The sequence below is a fragment of the Corvus moneduloides genome, chromosome 4, assembly GCF_009650955.1.
Source record: "Corvus moneduloides isolate bCorMon1 chromosome 4, bCorMon1.pri, whole genome shotgun sequence".
NCBI classification, from domain to species: Eukaryota; Metazoa; Chordata; class Aves; order Passeriformes; family Corvidae; genus Corvus; species Corvus moneduloides.
The window spans coordinates 20,915,138-20,930,894 of NC_045479.1; the positions used below are offsets into that span (position 1 = coordinate 20,915,138).

Sequence of the window (15,757 nt, forward strand, 5' to 3'; positions counted from 1 at the left end):
AGACGCTCATGGGAAGCAGTATATAGATTGGTGAAACATAGGCCACCATCACCAGCTGCATGAGAAGTGCTGCGAGGGAAAGCAGGACTCGTCCTGGGCCACTGCAGCTCAGAACCCACCACAGCAGGACAAAGCATGGGAGCTTTCAGGTCACAGGGTGTGCACCAGGCCGGGGAGTGCAGCAGCTCAGGAGAGCATCATAACCTCTGGGCAGAATGTCTGGTGAGGGGCAAGAATGTCTTGAATCATCCCAATACAAAATGCCAAACCTCCTGAGTCAAAGTCTGCAGCCTGTTAATTAATCCTTTCCCTTGACCATGGAAACTAAAAGTTGGGGTTTCTTGTCTAGCCATGCATTTATGTGCATATAAAGTAAATACGTGACTATGCAAACATTGCTGAAGAAGCTTCTATACCATATTCTGAAATATTCAATCTCAATTTCAGTTTCTCTTCTATTTTCCTATTTTCTTCTTTCACTTTCCTCTCTTTACTCTCTTTTTTCTTTTTTTTTCTCTTTTCCTTTTCCTTTTTTTAAAAATTTCTTGTTTACATTCTGTTTTTTTCTAACAACAAATACACATTTTTATAAAAATGTCATCTTTTTCATAGGCTAAAATGTATAACAAATTATATATAATATATGGAGTAGAATAGAAACTAGTTCCATACATTACAGCATAACTGACATAACACATTTAATATTTTTAAATAGATCTACACACACACAAATATATCTGTATGTATGCGTACAAAAATCCATTACAATCCTTCAAGATTTTTCATTACCAGGTAGAAAAAAGGCTCAGCGGGGGAAGAGCAGTGAGAACTCCATTCAGTAGCATGAATCCTCTTTTTGTCAGGCTACCTCTTGCTGCTAAGGTCACTACCCTTTGACAAAAATGGCCTCTGACCTCCCCATCCCCACAATTCTGTTGTGACTGACCCTGAAACCCATGAAATTCAGGGGCAGACATTGCTTTGGAAGGTTTAGATAAAGCTGACTAACATGGGAAGGGCTCATGGTATGCACCCATCTGAAAAGGTCTGGCAGTTCTTTGGCAGAGGATGCAATTTATTCTGTCCCTCTCTTTCACTGAAATCCTAATCCTTCATATGCTACATAAAGTGGAAACTAAAATGCACTGATGATGAATAACAATGTGCCTTTAAAAGGCAGTAACAGTTTCCTAATCTTTATTTTTCAGGTTTTGTAATTTAAAAAAAATTAATTAATTGGCTATGTGCAAGTAAAATGAGTGTTTTGCTGTGCTGTGAAGTAAACCTAAGCAGGCTTATATGTTATTATAGAGTTGTAAATCTAACAAGCAAAAGACTCTTTTCATTGGGTTTTTCTCCAAAGCTGCATTAGTTTACACATGGATCTGACTCAGAAGAAATGGCTGCACACTGGATGGCTGGACTTTGTTACTCCTTGCAGTCCAGTGACTGTGCTGTTCTGGTTTTATATTTCAGTTCTTGTGGCAAGAAACGCCTAGGGAGGAAACTCAGGTTCTTGTTTGGGTCTGCATATTAAACACTGCAGGCAGGCACCGTCACATCTGAGCACCTCAGCGCCCCGTCCCTCTGCAGGTGCAACCTCCCTGGCGTTGCCCGCTATGGAGCCGGTCATTTGTGAGATTAAAGGTTTCTCTTTCTCGCGGAGTACCTCCTGAATTGTAGGAATACATATTTCAATGAGAGACCGGCCACAGCTCCGTATGAACATGTTTTTTTTATTAACTTCAATATATCATTTTCTGCTATCTGGGCAATGAATTTCGATTATAGGGCGCCTTGAGTATGAAAATACTGTGTATCTGCTCTGTGTAGTTTAAACCCACGGTCTTGCAAAACCTTTATAGAGACATGGTTCGCCTATGCCCGGCTCTGCCGATGCAGCCCACCTTCCCCTCCTGCCACTTCCTGAACAAAACGCAGAATTTTCGTGTACCACCATTGTTTGGTGGGTTATACCTGGGAAAAAGGCGGTTGGTTTTGCCGCCACACGCTGTAGCGAAGCCCCGCTTCAGGGAACACACACAGGCTTCGCCCACCGCGGGAGCCTAATGACCTAAAAGCTCCAGAAAAAGCGGCCAGCCCTGGTTTTGGCAGCCTTTCGCCTAGCGACAGACACGGGGTGGACAGGGCAGGTCGCAGAGAGCACACGATCGGACAAGCCCAAGGAGGAGGGAGGGATGCCCCGGGCAGTGCCCTGTGCCGCTGAGCGTCCGGAGAACGCGCTGCCGCCGCTCCTCTCGGCGGGAGCCCTCGGGGCTGTGGGCGCGGACTGCAGCACCCATCGTGCCCCAGGGCAACAAAGCCCCGCTCGCCCCGCCGCGCGCCGCGCCGTTCGGCATGCTGGGAGATGTAGTCCTCTCTCCGCAACGGCCGGCCGGCGGGACGGCAGCCAATAGGAGGGCTCGGGGGTGGGCGCCGCCGGCCCCTCCAGCCAATGGCGCGCGGACGGTGCCTGCCGGTTCGGGCGGCTTCCGCGGGGAGCGTCGGGCGCGTCAGGGGGCGCGGGGCGCGCGGGCGGGGCGGCCGCTGTCGGCGGCGCCGGGTGGGGCGGAGCGGAGCGGGGCGGTCGGGCATGGAGCCGGGCGCGGAGCCGGGCCCCGAGTTGGGCGCGGTGCTGGAGGCTGTGGAGGGGCGCGGCGGCGGCGCCGAGGCGGTGGAGCGCGTCTTGGCGCGGTACAACGAGGAGGTAACGGGTCCCATCCCCCTCCCCTCTGCGCCGCTCCCCCGGCGGTGTCGCCGCCCCGCCCCGCCCGACATCGGCAGCGCCGCCGGCAGAGTCCCGCTGCTCCCTGGGCTCGGCTCTGCGGCGGGTCCCCAGCGCTCACCGCTTCACCGCTATGCCCCTGCCCGCCACGGCCCCTGCCCGGCGCAGCCTCCCGGCCCTTCCCGTGCGCTCCCCGCCCGCAGGCCGTGCAGGGCACCGCGGCACTGCCGGGGCGGAGAACCAGGGCAGTGCCTAGAGGAAAGCAGGCTCCCAAGGGAGCACAAAGCCCATTGCTAGGCTCGGCCCCCGGCACCTTCGGTCTTGCGTTCTACGCGTCCAGTGGGCAGTGTGGGTTATCGGCGATCGGGCTGTAAAAGGAGCTATTTGATAGCGTACATTTGCCTCATAAGTCCTTTAACCTACGTGTGCCACTGGGCAGGGGCTGGACAGAATAACACTGAAGTCTCTTGGGTACCTGCCCACCTGCCTGAGGTGCTGCCCTTTGTGGGCAGCCCTTTGTCACCGGCAATAGAGAGGCCTTGCCATCGCCTGTGTGGCCGTGCACAGCGTGCAGGGACGGGGGGGGTCTGTGAAATGGGCTGACAAACCTCACTTCATTTTTCCGTGTTTCTGGCCAAGCAAAACGAAAAGGGAAGATAGCTTAGAGCAGGTTTAGCTTTTAATGCTGGCAGGTATGAAAAAGTAGTAAGGGTCTACTGCTGCTGCAGCTTGATATGTGTATGCTCAGTCAAGAAGTGAGGGGGTTTCCTGCTAATGCAGGAAAGTGAAAATCAGAGTGAGAATAGATATTGGGTGGATTTTTGTATTTTTTATCCACCTAGATTTTAGTAGAGCAGTATAGTCCATTTTCAAAGATTGTCTCAACCCATCAGGTGTCTGCCCTTTGTGTAGATGCTTGTGTGACTGATACACAGGTCTGTAAAGCTGGTACTGACTCAGAGTTTGGCTTTGCCTGTAATTTAAGTGCAGTCATGTTGAACTAACTGTTGACTGAAATTTAGGAATCTCTTATGGGAAAGAGCATTCAGATTTTTAATTAAAGTTTCATAGCTTTGTTATTAGGGGTGAAGCCAAATGAATGTGGATGTGATGTGGGTATTCTTCAGCCTCCAAGAGGTGTCCTGAAATTTGCTGTCTTAAGTGCACTATGTTTTACATCTAACAATGGCAGGAGTTGATTTCTTCACTCAAACTGGAGCTTGTAGAAGCTTGGGCAACAGCCTTGACATAGGCTGCCTTTGTGCATGTGGAATTCAAAGGTAGAGACTGATGGAGCTGCAGGGCACTTTCTCTGAAGGATTGGTAGATCAGGAGTTTGTGAGACACATCTGTTTTAACTTGCTGACCTGGGAGGTACAGAGGAAGGATTCTGATTGAAGGAACCTTTTATCTCTGTCCTTACTCTTCAAAATGACCCTGTGTTAAATGTGTTCTGTCAAAAAGCCATGCACAAGCATAATTTCTTAATTTTGCTGTACTGGATTTTATGCCTGCTCAGCAGCTTTCCCAGATGAATTATTTAGGCTTGAGTTGAATTCTCAAGGACACAGTGAGAGCTTGTGCAGCTTCTATTCTGACATTTCAAGTATTTGAGTGAAGTATTAGAGTTAAATGTGTAGCTAAATACCTCTTTTGGAGTGGGATGGGGAGCTCTTAGTACTGTCTCAATATGCCATTGCTTTACTGTGTTTCTTCCTAGAACTTTTTAATCATATTTCCTGCATCTCTTTTCTGTACACTTTGTTACTGACGCTTTGTGGGCCAGCAGAGACTGAGCAGAGTACTCCAGGTTCCAGGGCTTTAGGTTTCCTTAGCTTTTTTCCAAATAACAAATTAAATATGCTTTAATTGAAAAAAAAAAAAAAAAGGATGGATCAAGTGTAGTTCCAAGGTGCAGGTGGCTGTAGAATAACTATAATGAGAGAAATGAATAGATCTGTTGGTGCTTCTCTGTGCTGTCCAATTTGCAGTGATTATTCCAGATCTCCTCTAGTGCTTAGGCTTCTTGCTCTCACTACAGCGCTTCTGTAAATTTGCAAAAATGTTCATGTGCAAACGTAAAGTTTGCATTCTCTTGGTTAATTGCTCATCATTTAATGCTCACCTGCTCTTGATTGGCATGTTGCTGATCTCCTGTGGTCCAGTTGAGAGCCCTGTAAGACAGAGGATGGGAATTATTTGCCCACCATTGAGAGAAGAAGGGAATGACTTTCCTACCATCCTAAAAGCTCTAACTGATGTTGGTAACCTTTGGTGGTTGGGTAGATGTCCAAGGCCTTTCTGTGTAATCGTGAGTTTGGGTCATGAAAGGTAGGAGGCCCATGAATGTGCTCTGGAAAGTCACTTTCGTTTTCCAGTCGCTTCCATGATGTAGTAAGTTGCATATTAGAAGTAGAAATTGAGAGAGAATTGAGTAGAAATTGAGTAGAATAGAAATTTTTTTTTTTTTGGAAGCTGTTCATCATTCTTGATCATTTATTTAGACTGGAAGTATTAAAATGTTAAGAGAACTGTCTGGTATTAGTGCTGTTTTCTTTGACTGTCATAATAACTTTTGCCATATAAGTAATATTCCACTAATAGCATTCTTCAGGATACTAACATAGAACTAGACCCAACTGCTATTTGAAGTGTTTAATAAAAAATAAGGACTTGTTGTTAGACCATGTCTATCTTCTACCAGAGAAACAAATACCTTGGTAAGGTGTTTTGGAAATTGCCAGATCACAGAAACTGGTAGTTCTTGTAGCAAGGCTTACTTGATTTGTACTACTTGTTTTCTGGGCAAGGTGATGCTGTGGTGGTTCTGGTTTGGGACAGTCAGAGCAGTCAAAAGCTGATCAGCAAGATCTGCTTGGGGAAGAACCTGAGCAATGAGATATGTGTAAAACACAAGGCAATCTCTCTCATTTTTCACCCTGTCAAGTGCTATATGTGAGGTGGTTGACTCACATCCCACAGATAAAAGCTTGCTCTGCACCAGTAGTAGATGTGAAACTCTTCATTGGAGTCACTTACTGAAGCTTTTGCTGTTGGGGAGGATGGGAAAAGGGTGATGTGGTTGTAGCCTCATTATCTGAGGCTTGGTTTAGCAAGGCTCCTGAAGTTTCTAATAGTTTTGCAGGTATTGCCTCTTCATCAGCTGCTGTGCATGTAACAAACACAAACTCTTGTTTTTACTTACAGAATCGGGCTACTTTCAGATTCGATCCTGCAGATGAAGACAAAAGAAAGGTGAGTAAAATAGGCTGTTGAGCTGCATATCTCAATGTAGAAGTATAGAAGAGTAAAGGCAGTCTCTTAACTTAGCTGCCATTGTGAAATGGTGCAAGCAATGAGTATAAAGTTATATTTTAATTTTTGCTTCTTCAGTCCAAGAGACGTGACAACTACCAATTCCCTTTTTTTTCTGAAAGAGAAATTCCCCTAGCAAAGCCCCCACTCTTGAATGAAAGTAGTTACAGAAAAGCCCATAAATTATTTTGCTGGGTACAGATTTGAGATGAGGTGGAGGAATAAGGGTAAAGATACTCTTCAATATCTACTGAGATAAAATTTTGCAATAGATTTTTCAATTTTCTCTCTTCTCAGCAGGTAGCAGTAGGACAGATGTATTTCTTGTCTATGTGAGATGCTTAAAGAATACTAGAGATTAAAATGAAGGGATAAGTACAGAAGAAAGCTATTAAGATGTAAGGAAGACAGGGTTGCAGAAGCCTATTATTCCAAAGGTGGCTGTAATCAGTGAGATGTGGTACGTGCATGTCAGGTGTCAAAGATGGGAAATGTGTATTGAGCTGTACAGGTGTGTCAGGGCTTAACACATCCCTTGGTATCCATCCACAGCCTTGCATTTAAAGCTGGGACATGGATTGGTTTTATTTTTTCCTATTATTTTTAGGGTGTAATATGTAATAACAAGCCCCTTCCTTTCCGTTGTGTAATTAGCTTTGGGGCTGATTTGCATATCTATTCAGAAAATGTTCATTAGTGAATGAGGCTGTATGTTTCTGCTGTTTCTGAAATAAACTCAGAGCTTGAAATCAGAATTGCAAGGTTCCTACCAAGGATAGCTTGTCTAAAATAGGGTGCACATCGTTTCATTTCATGATTTTATGCAAAATCTAGATATTTTAAGGGGCTTTTTGTGGTAGAAATGTGTGGGATGATAAGTCTGGCAGTCTTTTGCATTTGCAAACCCATCAGCTGTTTGTACTGTAATCTTCAGTTGCAATTCCTTATAACACAGAGGACCCAGAGACCTCTTAGCTTTGCTTTATCTGTGGCTTTACTCGAAACTGGCACTCAGTGATCTCAGTGATGTGGTGATGGGCTGTGTGTGTCCCTTCTGATCTGCAGAAGAGCTCAGCTGGGATCCCAATCTGGTGTTCTTGCCTCTGTTCCCTCACTGTCCCTACCATCCCTTTTTACACTGCAAATGAGCAAATGTCTAGTCTGAGATATTGATTGCCAGCTACAGAACATAGGAAAGGAGAAGAGAGCAGAAGCCAGACTGGCAAAAGCCAAATAAAGACAATGAGTTTGGAGGGGTGTTTGTAAGGTATACAGTATAAGGATTTTTTTTTTCCCTGTGGATGGTTGGGTTTGGTTTTTTTAGGGTGGTTTTTTTTTTTTTTTTAACAACCCATACACACCAGGGACATGCTGAAAATACAAAAGGTAGAAAGGGCAAAACTATGGCTTGACTAGAAGCTGGGTAAACTGAACAGAGTAAATTGTTCTGCAGTGATCTATGGCTATCAAAGCATGATGCTTTAGGCTATGGCCTAACTAAATCAGCAGTGGGTTTGTGGTACTGAATTCCAGGAGGAAAGTAGATTGTGTCCTCTAGAAGGCAGGAAGAGAGGTAATGCTTGTTTGTCTGGACATAGCCACAGGACTGTAATACATCACGGGGTGATAAAAACACAAGATTGTAATGTGAGCTGTCCTTGTACTTGTCCTGGTTGTTTGTTTAATGGTGTATGTGTCTGCATTGTCCTATCTGTCATGAGTGTTATGGATATAAATCAGATGGAAATCTGTGTCGTACTGTAAGATCCCTTCAGATACCAGGCACATCAAGTCAGTGCCAATCCTTCTTAACTTGTTATATACCAATAAAAAATACGAATTTCTGGAAGCCTGTTTTCAGTTTCTGGGTGTAAACAGTATAGAAATTGCCAACCAGAAGTAAATGTGTTCTGAAAAAGCAGCTGAAATTGCGGCAGTGGGGTTGTGTCTGAGGAGCATAACGATCTCTTAGAAATCTAAAATATTTGTCTCAAGCAATCAAGAAGTTGTTGATGGTGTTTTGCTGGAAAAAGTTGAGTCTTCAGAACTGCAACACTTCACAGCACCGTGGCATGGTTGAGACAAACAGTTGGTTCTTTAGGTCTGTTCTGGAATCCACTCCAGAGAATTAGTATCTGTTAAACTTGACCAGGCAGTCACCTTGGAGAGAGTTGTCAGGCATAGTGTCTCCCTCTCTGTGGCACAGCAGGTGCTTCAGCTCAAGCTCACATGTCCTAATACAAAAAGGAAAGGGTTTTTTGGACCACTTGATCCTTATTTAATAGCTTTGCTCTCCATTATTTATACTATGTCAGGGCCAAATACTGCTTCTGAAATAGCAACACATTTGTGCTGTTTACAGACTTCAAATGGTAAGAAAATTACAGTACTGTCTGTGCCCTGGAAATGTCTGTCAGCACTGACTGCCTGCTTGGCCACAGCATTCCACAGCTGGAAGTTGCTACAGTGCTGTTTGCTGTGATATAACAGACAAAGTAAATCTGTCCAAGATGGCAAGTAAGGCTTTTTAAATTGCATGAAGGCACTGAGTTTGTGAGAGGAAGGGGAAAAAGGGGAAGCAGCAGCCAAATGTAAGAATATGACTTACAAGCCATATTCTTACCTGAAATGATTGAGCTGTTTCCTCTTCAGCTCCATACCTTTTTGTCTGCTTCACCATTTGTAGTACTTGCAACATCTGATTTCTCCTGTATCAGGTCCAGCTTACTGTGCTGGATCTCTGATAGTAATCTTCAGAATTTGAGACCAGTGTCCTTGAGTTATTGTCCAGGTTCAATTTGAACATGATGGATCTAAAATTCTGTGGGAAGAAAATCGCCAAAACAGTCTTTTCCCCTTGCATTGCAGGGTGTTTTCAAGGTGTTGAAATAGCTGGTGGTAAATCATATCAAATGTATCATGGGGCTTTCTCTACAAATTAAATTCATGATGTGGGGAGATTCTCTAAGTCTGTGGACAGTACCGTACCTTAACTCTGGAAGGATGGGAGGAATGAAGTATGTTGATGGAGCAAGATGCTGTCATGCTCTAAATCTTAGAACCTCATTCTTAGATAGTGCTTTTGACACTGTGATGCTTCAGAGAGGTCTGAAGGTTCCTGCAGCCACCAAGGCACAGTTTTTTTCCTCCCAGTAAATTTGTGGCAAGCTTTTAAAGTCTGTTAGTGAGTGTCCTGTAAAAATAATGGGCTCAGGTTCTCCTGTGGGCACACTGTGTGGTAGCTTAGTATTAGTTGCTGTTGTTATTGTTCTGACTTCACCAAAACCCCTTAAGGGAGTACCAGTCTGTAAGAGGAAAAAAGTGCTAAGTATCCTTCATTAATACTGAGCGTTTGTTCTAATTCCCTCTGGTCCTGCCCATTCCCATCCAGCATTTTTCAGCTTTTACTGAAACCTCTTAAGGTTCATGACAAGCCAGTGAAACCAATCTCTCCTTTTAACACCCTTCTTTAACCACAGGATTACAGAGGGTAAAAGCGTTCTCCCTCTCCCTGTCCAGTAAGGTGAGCAAGGAGGGCTGCTGTGAGTGCAGCTGCCCAGGACTTCACCTTTCTGTGACTGTGAAGCAGGTGTTTAATCCACCAGTTCTGACAACAGGGATTGCTCAGTGTGCTCCTCACCTCACCTGCAGAACTGTCGTGCTCTCACATGTTCAAACCTTTGACTTGGAGCTGTGCCATGTCAGAGCTGGCAGGCTCCTGCCAAACAGCCAACCTCCTGCTGTCAGTGCGGGCTCAACAAAGCAGTGCTCGAGTGAAGCGGGCTGAATCCTCAAGGAGTACAAGTATCCACCTTCCCTCCCCACCCACATCTGTCCACAAAGACTAGGCAAAAATTTGTCGTGGCCTTCTCAGGGGAGATTATCTAATTGTCTGTTATTCAGCACACTTTATGATACATGTTCTATAAATGTTGTCTTGGCTTCCAGGGGGAGCTTTAACTAATATTTCGAATATCCTTCGGCTTCCTTCCTCAGTGTCTTGGATGCTTAGCTCTGAAACCTAATAGAAACTTAAGCACAGAAACTAAAGAGTTGTACTCCCCTTTCCTTTCCTTCCTGTCCTCTCCCCTCCCCCCAGTCTAATCCGCCTGTGAACAAAGATGGTGGAAGATAATGGAAGTAAAGAAATTATATTGGCCCAAAGCCACACAGCAGGTCTGTGGATGAGCAAGGGAGAAAACACAGGTCTCTTGTATGTCAGGAGAGGTCTTTTTCTACTGGGCTGTGTTGCTTCTTAGCATCAAGACTTTATGCTGTCAGGATAAAGAACCAAAATAGGTTAATAGCTTATTTGTCAAAACAAGATGACAAATGGGTTTTTGTGGCATTCCTGTTTTAACACAAGATTTAACACTACAGCATAGACAAAAGGAATGGTGTGTATTGTTCTGTGTTAATCTTACTATTAGCACAAAAGCTGAAAAACCTTGAATTTCAGAGAAATGAATGGATTTTACAATAAAAAAAGTTAAAACTAGAAACTGCCTTGAGTCTGTGAACAAGTATATAAAAAACAATTCTTGCTGTAGCATGGTTGATGAAAGTCAAAATGTTATCTGGATGTCAGAAGGACAGAACCCCAAACAAAGAAATGTGAAAATCTTGCAGTGACTTAAAGGGTAGCAACAAAGCAACTGAAACTAGAACAATTATCATCCATGTTGTGGAAGGGGGAGGTACCTTCCTGTCTGAATTTTCACTTGCTTTCATTTCCAACCATATAAATGAAATCTGTGCCCCTTAGTTTATGCCATGCTAATGGCCTACAGGGTGGTAGAAAGAGCACCACCTAAAGAAAATTAAAAGCATAATAATGCTTTTGTGGTCACATCTCTTCCTGTTTCTCTTCACTCTGTGTATTGTTTCCCTTGTACCATCAAGGCCAAAACAGAAAATGTGCTGTATGGCATTTGGTTTTAGTTGTCTCCAAGGCAATTTCCTAGTAGGGTGCATCTTCAGAATTTTCCATGGATAGCTCTGCAATTATAATCAGATACTGTAGCTTTTCCTGAGCTGCTGATGGCTCTTGGGATCAGCCAGCGGTGGTTCACTGTCACAGATACCCTAACTGATTGCTGATTCCTCTAAAATCACTCTGAATGGCTCACTGGCTCTAACTCCAGAGAACTTTGTCAGAAGTTAAGCTGTAAGCAGGTTGCTAAATCTAAAAAAAAAAAAAAAAAAAAGTTCTATTTAATATCTCTCTCTAGTACAACTGTTCAGAGTTAAAACTGTCTGGGTGCTGTGTTTCACTAAGATTTGAAGCCAGGAGATGATTTTGTATTTTTTAATTAATTTACTTGTCTTTTACTGTATGGAGGGAAGGTTAGACTTTCACCTCTCATAGCAAGTCAGCAGGAGGTTGGTGCCCTTTGGGATCCCTCCTGCAGTGCTTCTGACATTTTGCAGTGACACTTCCATAGCAGCAGGTGGGTAACTTATAGAAAAAAGAATTAAAAAATCATGCAGAATTTGAGAGGCTTGGTATCTTTGTAATCAAACGGGTGTTCAGAATTTGGATTAATTGTTACAGGCCATCTTGTAGCAGCTGATACCAACAAGGAAGACAGTAACTTCTAGCTGGAAATGCTTAAACACAAACTGGCATTTTTCTGAAGTGCTGTGAACTGTCCATTCACACTTCTGTGTTATTCCTCAAAACCAAACAGACTCCACACGTCAGCTTGCAAAACAAGAGTTAATTGTATGGAAGACTCTCTTAGCAATAGGAAGTGAACTCTTGTAAGAAGTCGAGTTGTGACTTGGTAATTTGACTGTGGATCTAAACTGGTCATTTTTTGTTTCCTAGGCATTTTTAGGAACACTTCAAAGATGCCACCTTCAGAAATATTTAGTGCAGGTCTAGCATACCATGCTTAAGTCAGGGAGTTGTGCAGATCTATGTGAGCAGCATTAGGTTAATGGTGAGGAACTCTGAGAACTCTGTACTTGAGTATGTTTTTCCAGCCACAGTAAGGACCTATATGCCTGTACAGGTGGTCACATGTGGGGTCTGTAGTGTTGTGGTGTCTCTGATACTCTGATAAAAATTTCTTATGTTGCCTGTGTGATAGTAAGAGGAGGAGCTCATTCCTTGTTTTCAAACTCTTACTGAATTAGTCTAGTCAGGGGTGTGGAGATGCAGCCAAGATCTTGGTTGTCTGGATGGTGCTTTTGGGTGGGCTTAACCCCAGGACAAGCATACTGGAAATCATATTGTGAATTCCTGCTGTTTGACTTTGTTTACAGATTTTCTTTTAACATTGTTGAAGTTAAAAGAAAACAAGTTGAAATCTTGTGGTGTTTTCTCCCTTATTCTTCTGGAGTGTCTGTTCTAGATGTGCTTTAGACTTAATGTTTGTTGTTGGTTTTGTTTTTTTTTAATTTTGGCTTTAATTCTAAGTCATCACAGTAATAATATTGGCTTAGATGTCCCAAGTGGAACCTTTGTTTTGAGCTTTGTGCCAGGGTCATGGGCTTCTGTGCTCCCCACCTTTTCATTGTGGTGGTGATGGTGAAAAGTGGAATTCCAGAGTCCATTCCTCAAGAACTACTTTTTACTTTCTAGTATTCCTATGCTTTTTGTAATCACTTTCTTGACACAGACTGCCTGAGATCACAATATGAATTTCGGGTCCTAAGCAGACTTCTGCACTAGTGCTATTCAACCCAGTTGCTGCTCTGGCTCCTTTGGTAGTTTATTAATGTTGATGGTCAAGACACCAAGCTGGGGAGGTGGAAGCATGGAGGAACTGTCCTGGGAGGTACAGTCCAGTTTATATTGTATTGGGAACTTCTTTGTGACTGTACTTCTGATGCTAGTACCCACAAGGAGTAGTGTTGTCTTGAGCTTAAGGCATAAAAACCCATTGGAGTCCTCTCACATCAAGCAGTCCCTTCTGGCCTTTTTCCCCTTTTGATTGATTGTGCATTTCTGTCTTATAAAAGGCAATACTTCTACAATTCAGATGTTACAGTTCTGATCTGCAGATTACTGGAGTGTTGTATTTTCTCATGCTGCATTTATATGATTGTTTACCCTTGCAGTCCTGTTGGTATAAAGAATCCGTGAACTATTTTGACATCAGGAGCAATCTGTGTTGATAAAGCAGCAGTTTTGCTGGCTTGGTAAAACTGCTATAGTCTGTCTTCAAGTAAAACTGCATTATGTATCTGTCAGAGGTGATATTTCTAAGAGTCTTACTTGAAATGGCAGAAGTGTGTCAATTAGGTTGAAGTGGCCACACAAGCATGGAGTACTAATCCTTGTATGTTAAGTAGCACTTATTTTGGTTTCTTTTTCCCCCAGCCTCCTGACTGAAACAACCTGAACTTAAAATTCTGCAGGTGTTGTAGGTGGGACTGTTGTACTTTTATGTATTTTTAAAACCTTTCACTTCTCTCTAGCTCTGTTACTCTTCTGGAGTTTTTAGTCCTGATACTGTAACTGGCAGTGGTGGGTAACAGCTGCCATTTTGGCTTAATGCTTTTGCAGATGTTGATGTATTTGGGTTGTATCCATGAGGAAAACCGCTTTTGGTGCTCTCTGGAGGCCTTTTGTAACAGTTCATATTTTGAAGAGCTAATATGGAATACCTAGTTTCTCAAGTCAGATAAAACCTCAAAAGTTATATGGAAGCTTAGCGAAGTAGTTTCTTATTGCCACCAATATTTTGACACTAAAACTGTTCCCTTTTTCTTTGTTGTGTTTGTCTAGAAACTGTGTGAGGGAATTCTGAACATCCTTGAAAAAGACACAAAAACTTCATGTCAAGTTGCCTGCCTGGAGGCCCTCCGGATTCTCTCCAGGGACAAGAAAGTTTTAGTGCCTGTAACCACAAAGAGGAATATGCAGATCCTTATGAAGCTAGCAAAGCTGGACACTGTGGAAGATCCTTTGGAGAGAGTATCTGAATTTCCTGTGATAGTAGAAGCCTTAAAATGCCTCTGTAACATAATTTTTAATAGTTCAGTTGCACAGAAGCTCAGTTTGGAACTGAATCTTGCAGCGATGCTCTGCAACCTTCTGCAGAAATGTAAGGACCAGCAGCTGGTTGATGACATTAAATGCTTTGATTTGCGTCTGCTCTTCCTCTTGTCACTTCTGCACACAGATATTAGGGCACAGTTGCGTCAGGAACTACAAGGGGTGCAAGTTTTGACTCAGGCTTTGGAGAGTTCCCTGAGTGTAAGATGGACAGAAGAATATAAAGCAGAAGAAGATCGTGACAGGCCTCCTCTATCTTTGCAAGAGACAGATTGTGCCATTGAGGCACTAAAGGCTCTATTTAATGTAACACTTGACAGTTGGAATGTCCACAGTAAGGTAAGGCTTAGCTGAAGTGCTTTTTTCAATTGATTTTGTTTAGCCTGCAAGAACCAGCAGGTAGATAGACAAGAGGCACTTATTGTTCCTGTTACTACTTGGGCAAAAAATTTTATCCATGCATTTTCTGTGTAGTGGGAGAACAGCTTGGCTTGCCTAATGCAAGTTAAAACTGTATGTTTTTGAATACAAAAATGCAAAAAATACTATTTCATAAAAGTCTTAGATTTGCAAAAGAAAATAAATGTTGTTCACTAATAATTAGCTAGCTAGGAAAACCTTCTTAATCTAAGTGTACCAGAGGGCTGCATCTCTGGAGGTTGTGGACCATGGCAATAGGGTATTAGATAGAGCTGACAGGACTCCCTAGGTTTTGTCTGTTTTATGATAAGTACATCAACTCTCATTTTTAACAAATAACTGATGAAAGAGTGGTACTGTTTTTAATATCTTTGGCCCATTCTCCCAACACCAGCTTTGGACTTAAACATTATCTTTTAAGATGAGATCAAGTACAAGAACCAAATACAGTTTCATTGTTATGTCTTATGAATAAGGTTTATCTTGGTTTGTTTTCATTATTACATCAGATCTTTTTTTTCCTTAGATAACTGTGCTTCCTATGTGTTGCATCCTTTAATTTATAAACAGAAATTACCAGGATAACTTTGCTGAATAAACAGAGTCTGTGCTACAGCAGGAGAATTATGTAGGGAACCTTTCTTTTTAGTCCACATCATAGTCTCTAGAACAGTGTTGTTTACTTGTCACTGCGCATTGTAAATATGCAGCATATAAAGCTGATCAAAATTCTACAGTAGTTAAAACTCACAAATAATTGTTCTCTTTAGTGCATTGGACTAAACAGCAAATAAGACATTAATTATAACTTTAAGGAATGTAAAACTTGAGAAAAGTCTGAAGTTTATTCTTTGCTTTAATGTCTCAAGGATATGGTGAATAAGAAATCCTGAAATTTAAGATTAAGTGACGGAGGGATCAGAGAAGCTAATATTTGAGTTAAGGAAATACAAAGAAAGTGAGCTTTCTTTCTTCTGTGTATAGTCCCAACTTCGACCCTTATTAAAAGTATCTTTAACTTTGTCAAAGTTCTTTGTATAGACAAGTGATTGTTTTGGAGGTAAAAACGCATGTAACACAGTTATATGGAAAGTTGGAAAAAGAAACTGTATTACATGTTCACCTCTTGAGAGGTAAGCTCTTGACAGCTGGAAGTTGGTTTGCTCTTACAAAATACTGAATCTGGAGAGATGTAAAGCCCAGCTCACTGCAGGAAGGCAGGCAGGAGATGGCACATGGTTGTGTCTTTATCTGCTGGGGTTTTGTGTGGCTGCTGTCTGTGGAACGAG

General features: G+C 42.8%; 1 protein-coding gene across 1 annotated transcript in view; it reads left to right on the top strand.

Annotated features, from left to right (window-relative positions):
• The first annotated feature begins 2,572 nt into the window (after positions 1 to 2,572).
• Positions 2,573 to 15,757, top strand: part of RIC8B (RIC8 guanine nucleotide exchange factor B) — a 32,679-nt gene continuing 19,494 nt past the window's right edge. Inside the window, exons 1-3 of the mRNA XM_032107128.1 lie at positions 2,573 to 2,707; positions 5,933 to 5,980; positions 13,779 to 14,387. Of these exons, the coding sequence (XP_031963019.1) occupies positions 2,594 to 2,707; positions 5,933 to 5,980; positions 13,779 to 14,387 (771 nt within the window). The 5' untranslated portion in view covers positions 2,573 to 2,593. The remainder of the gene's footprint in view (positions 2,708 to 5,932; positions 5,981 to 13,778; positions 14,388 to 15,757) is intronic.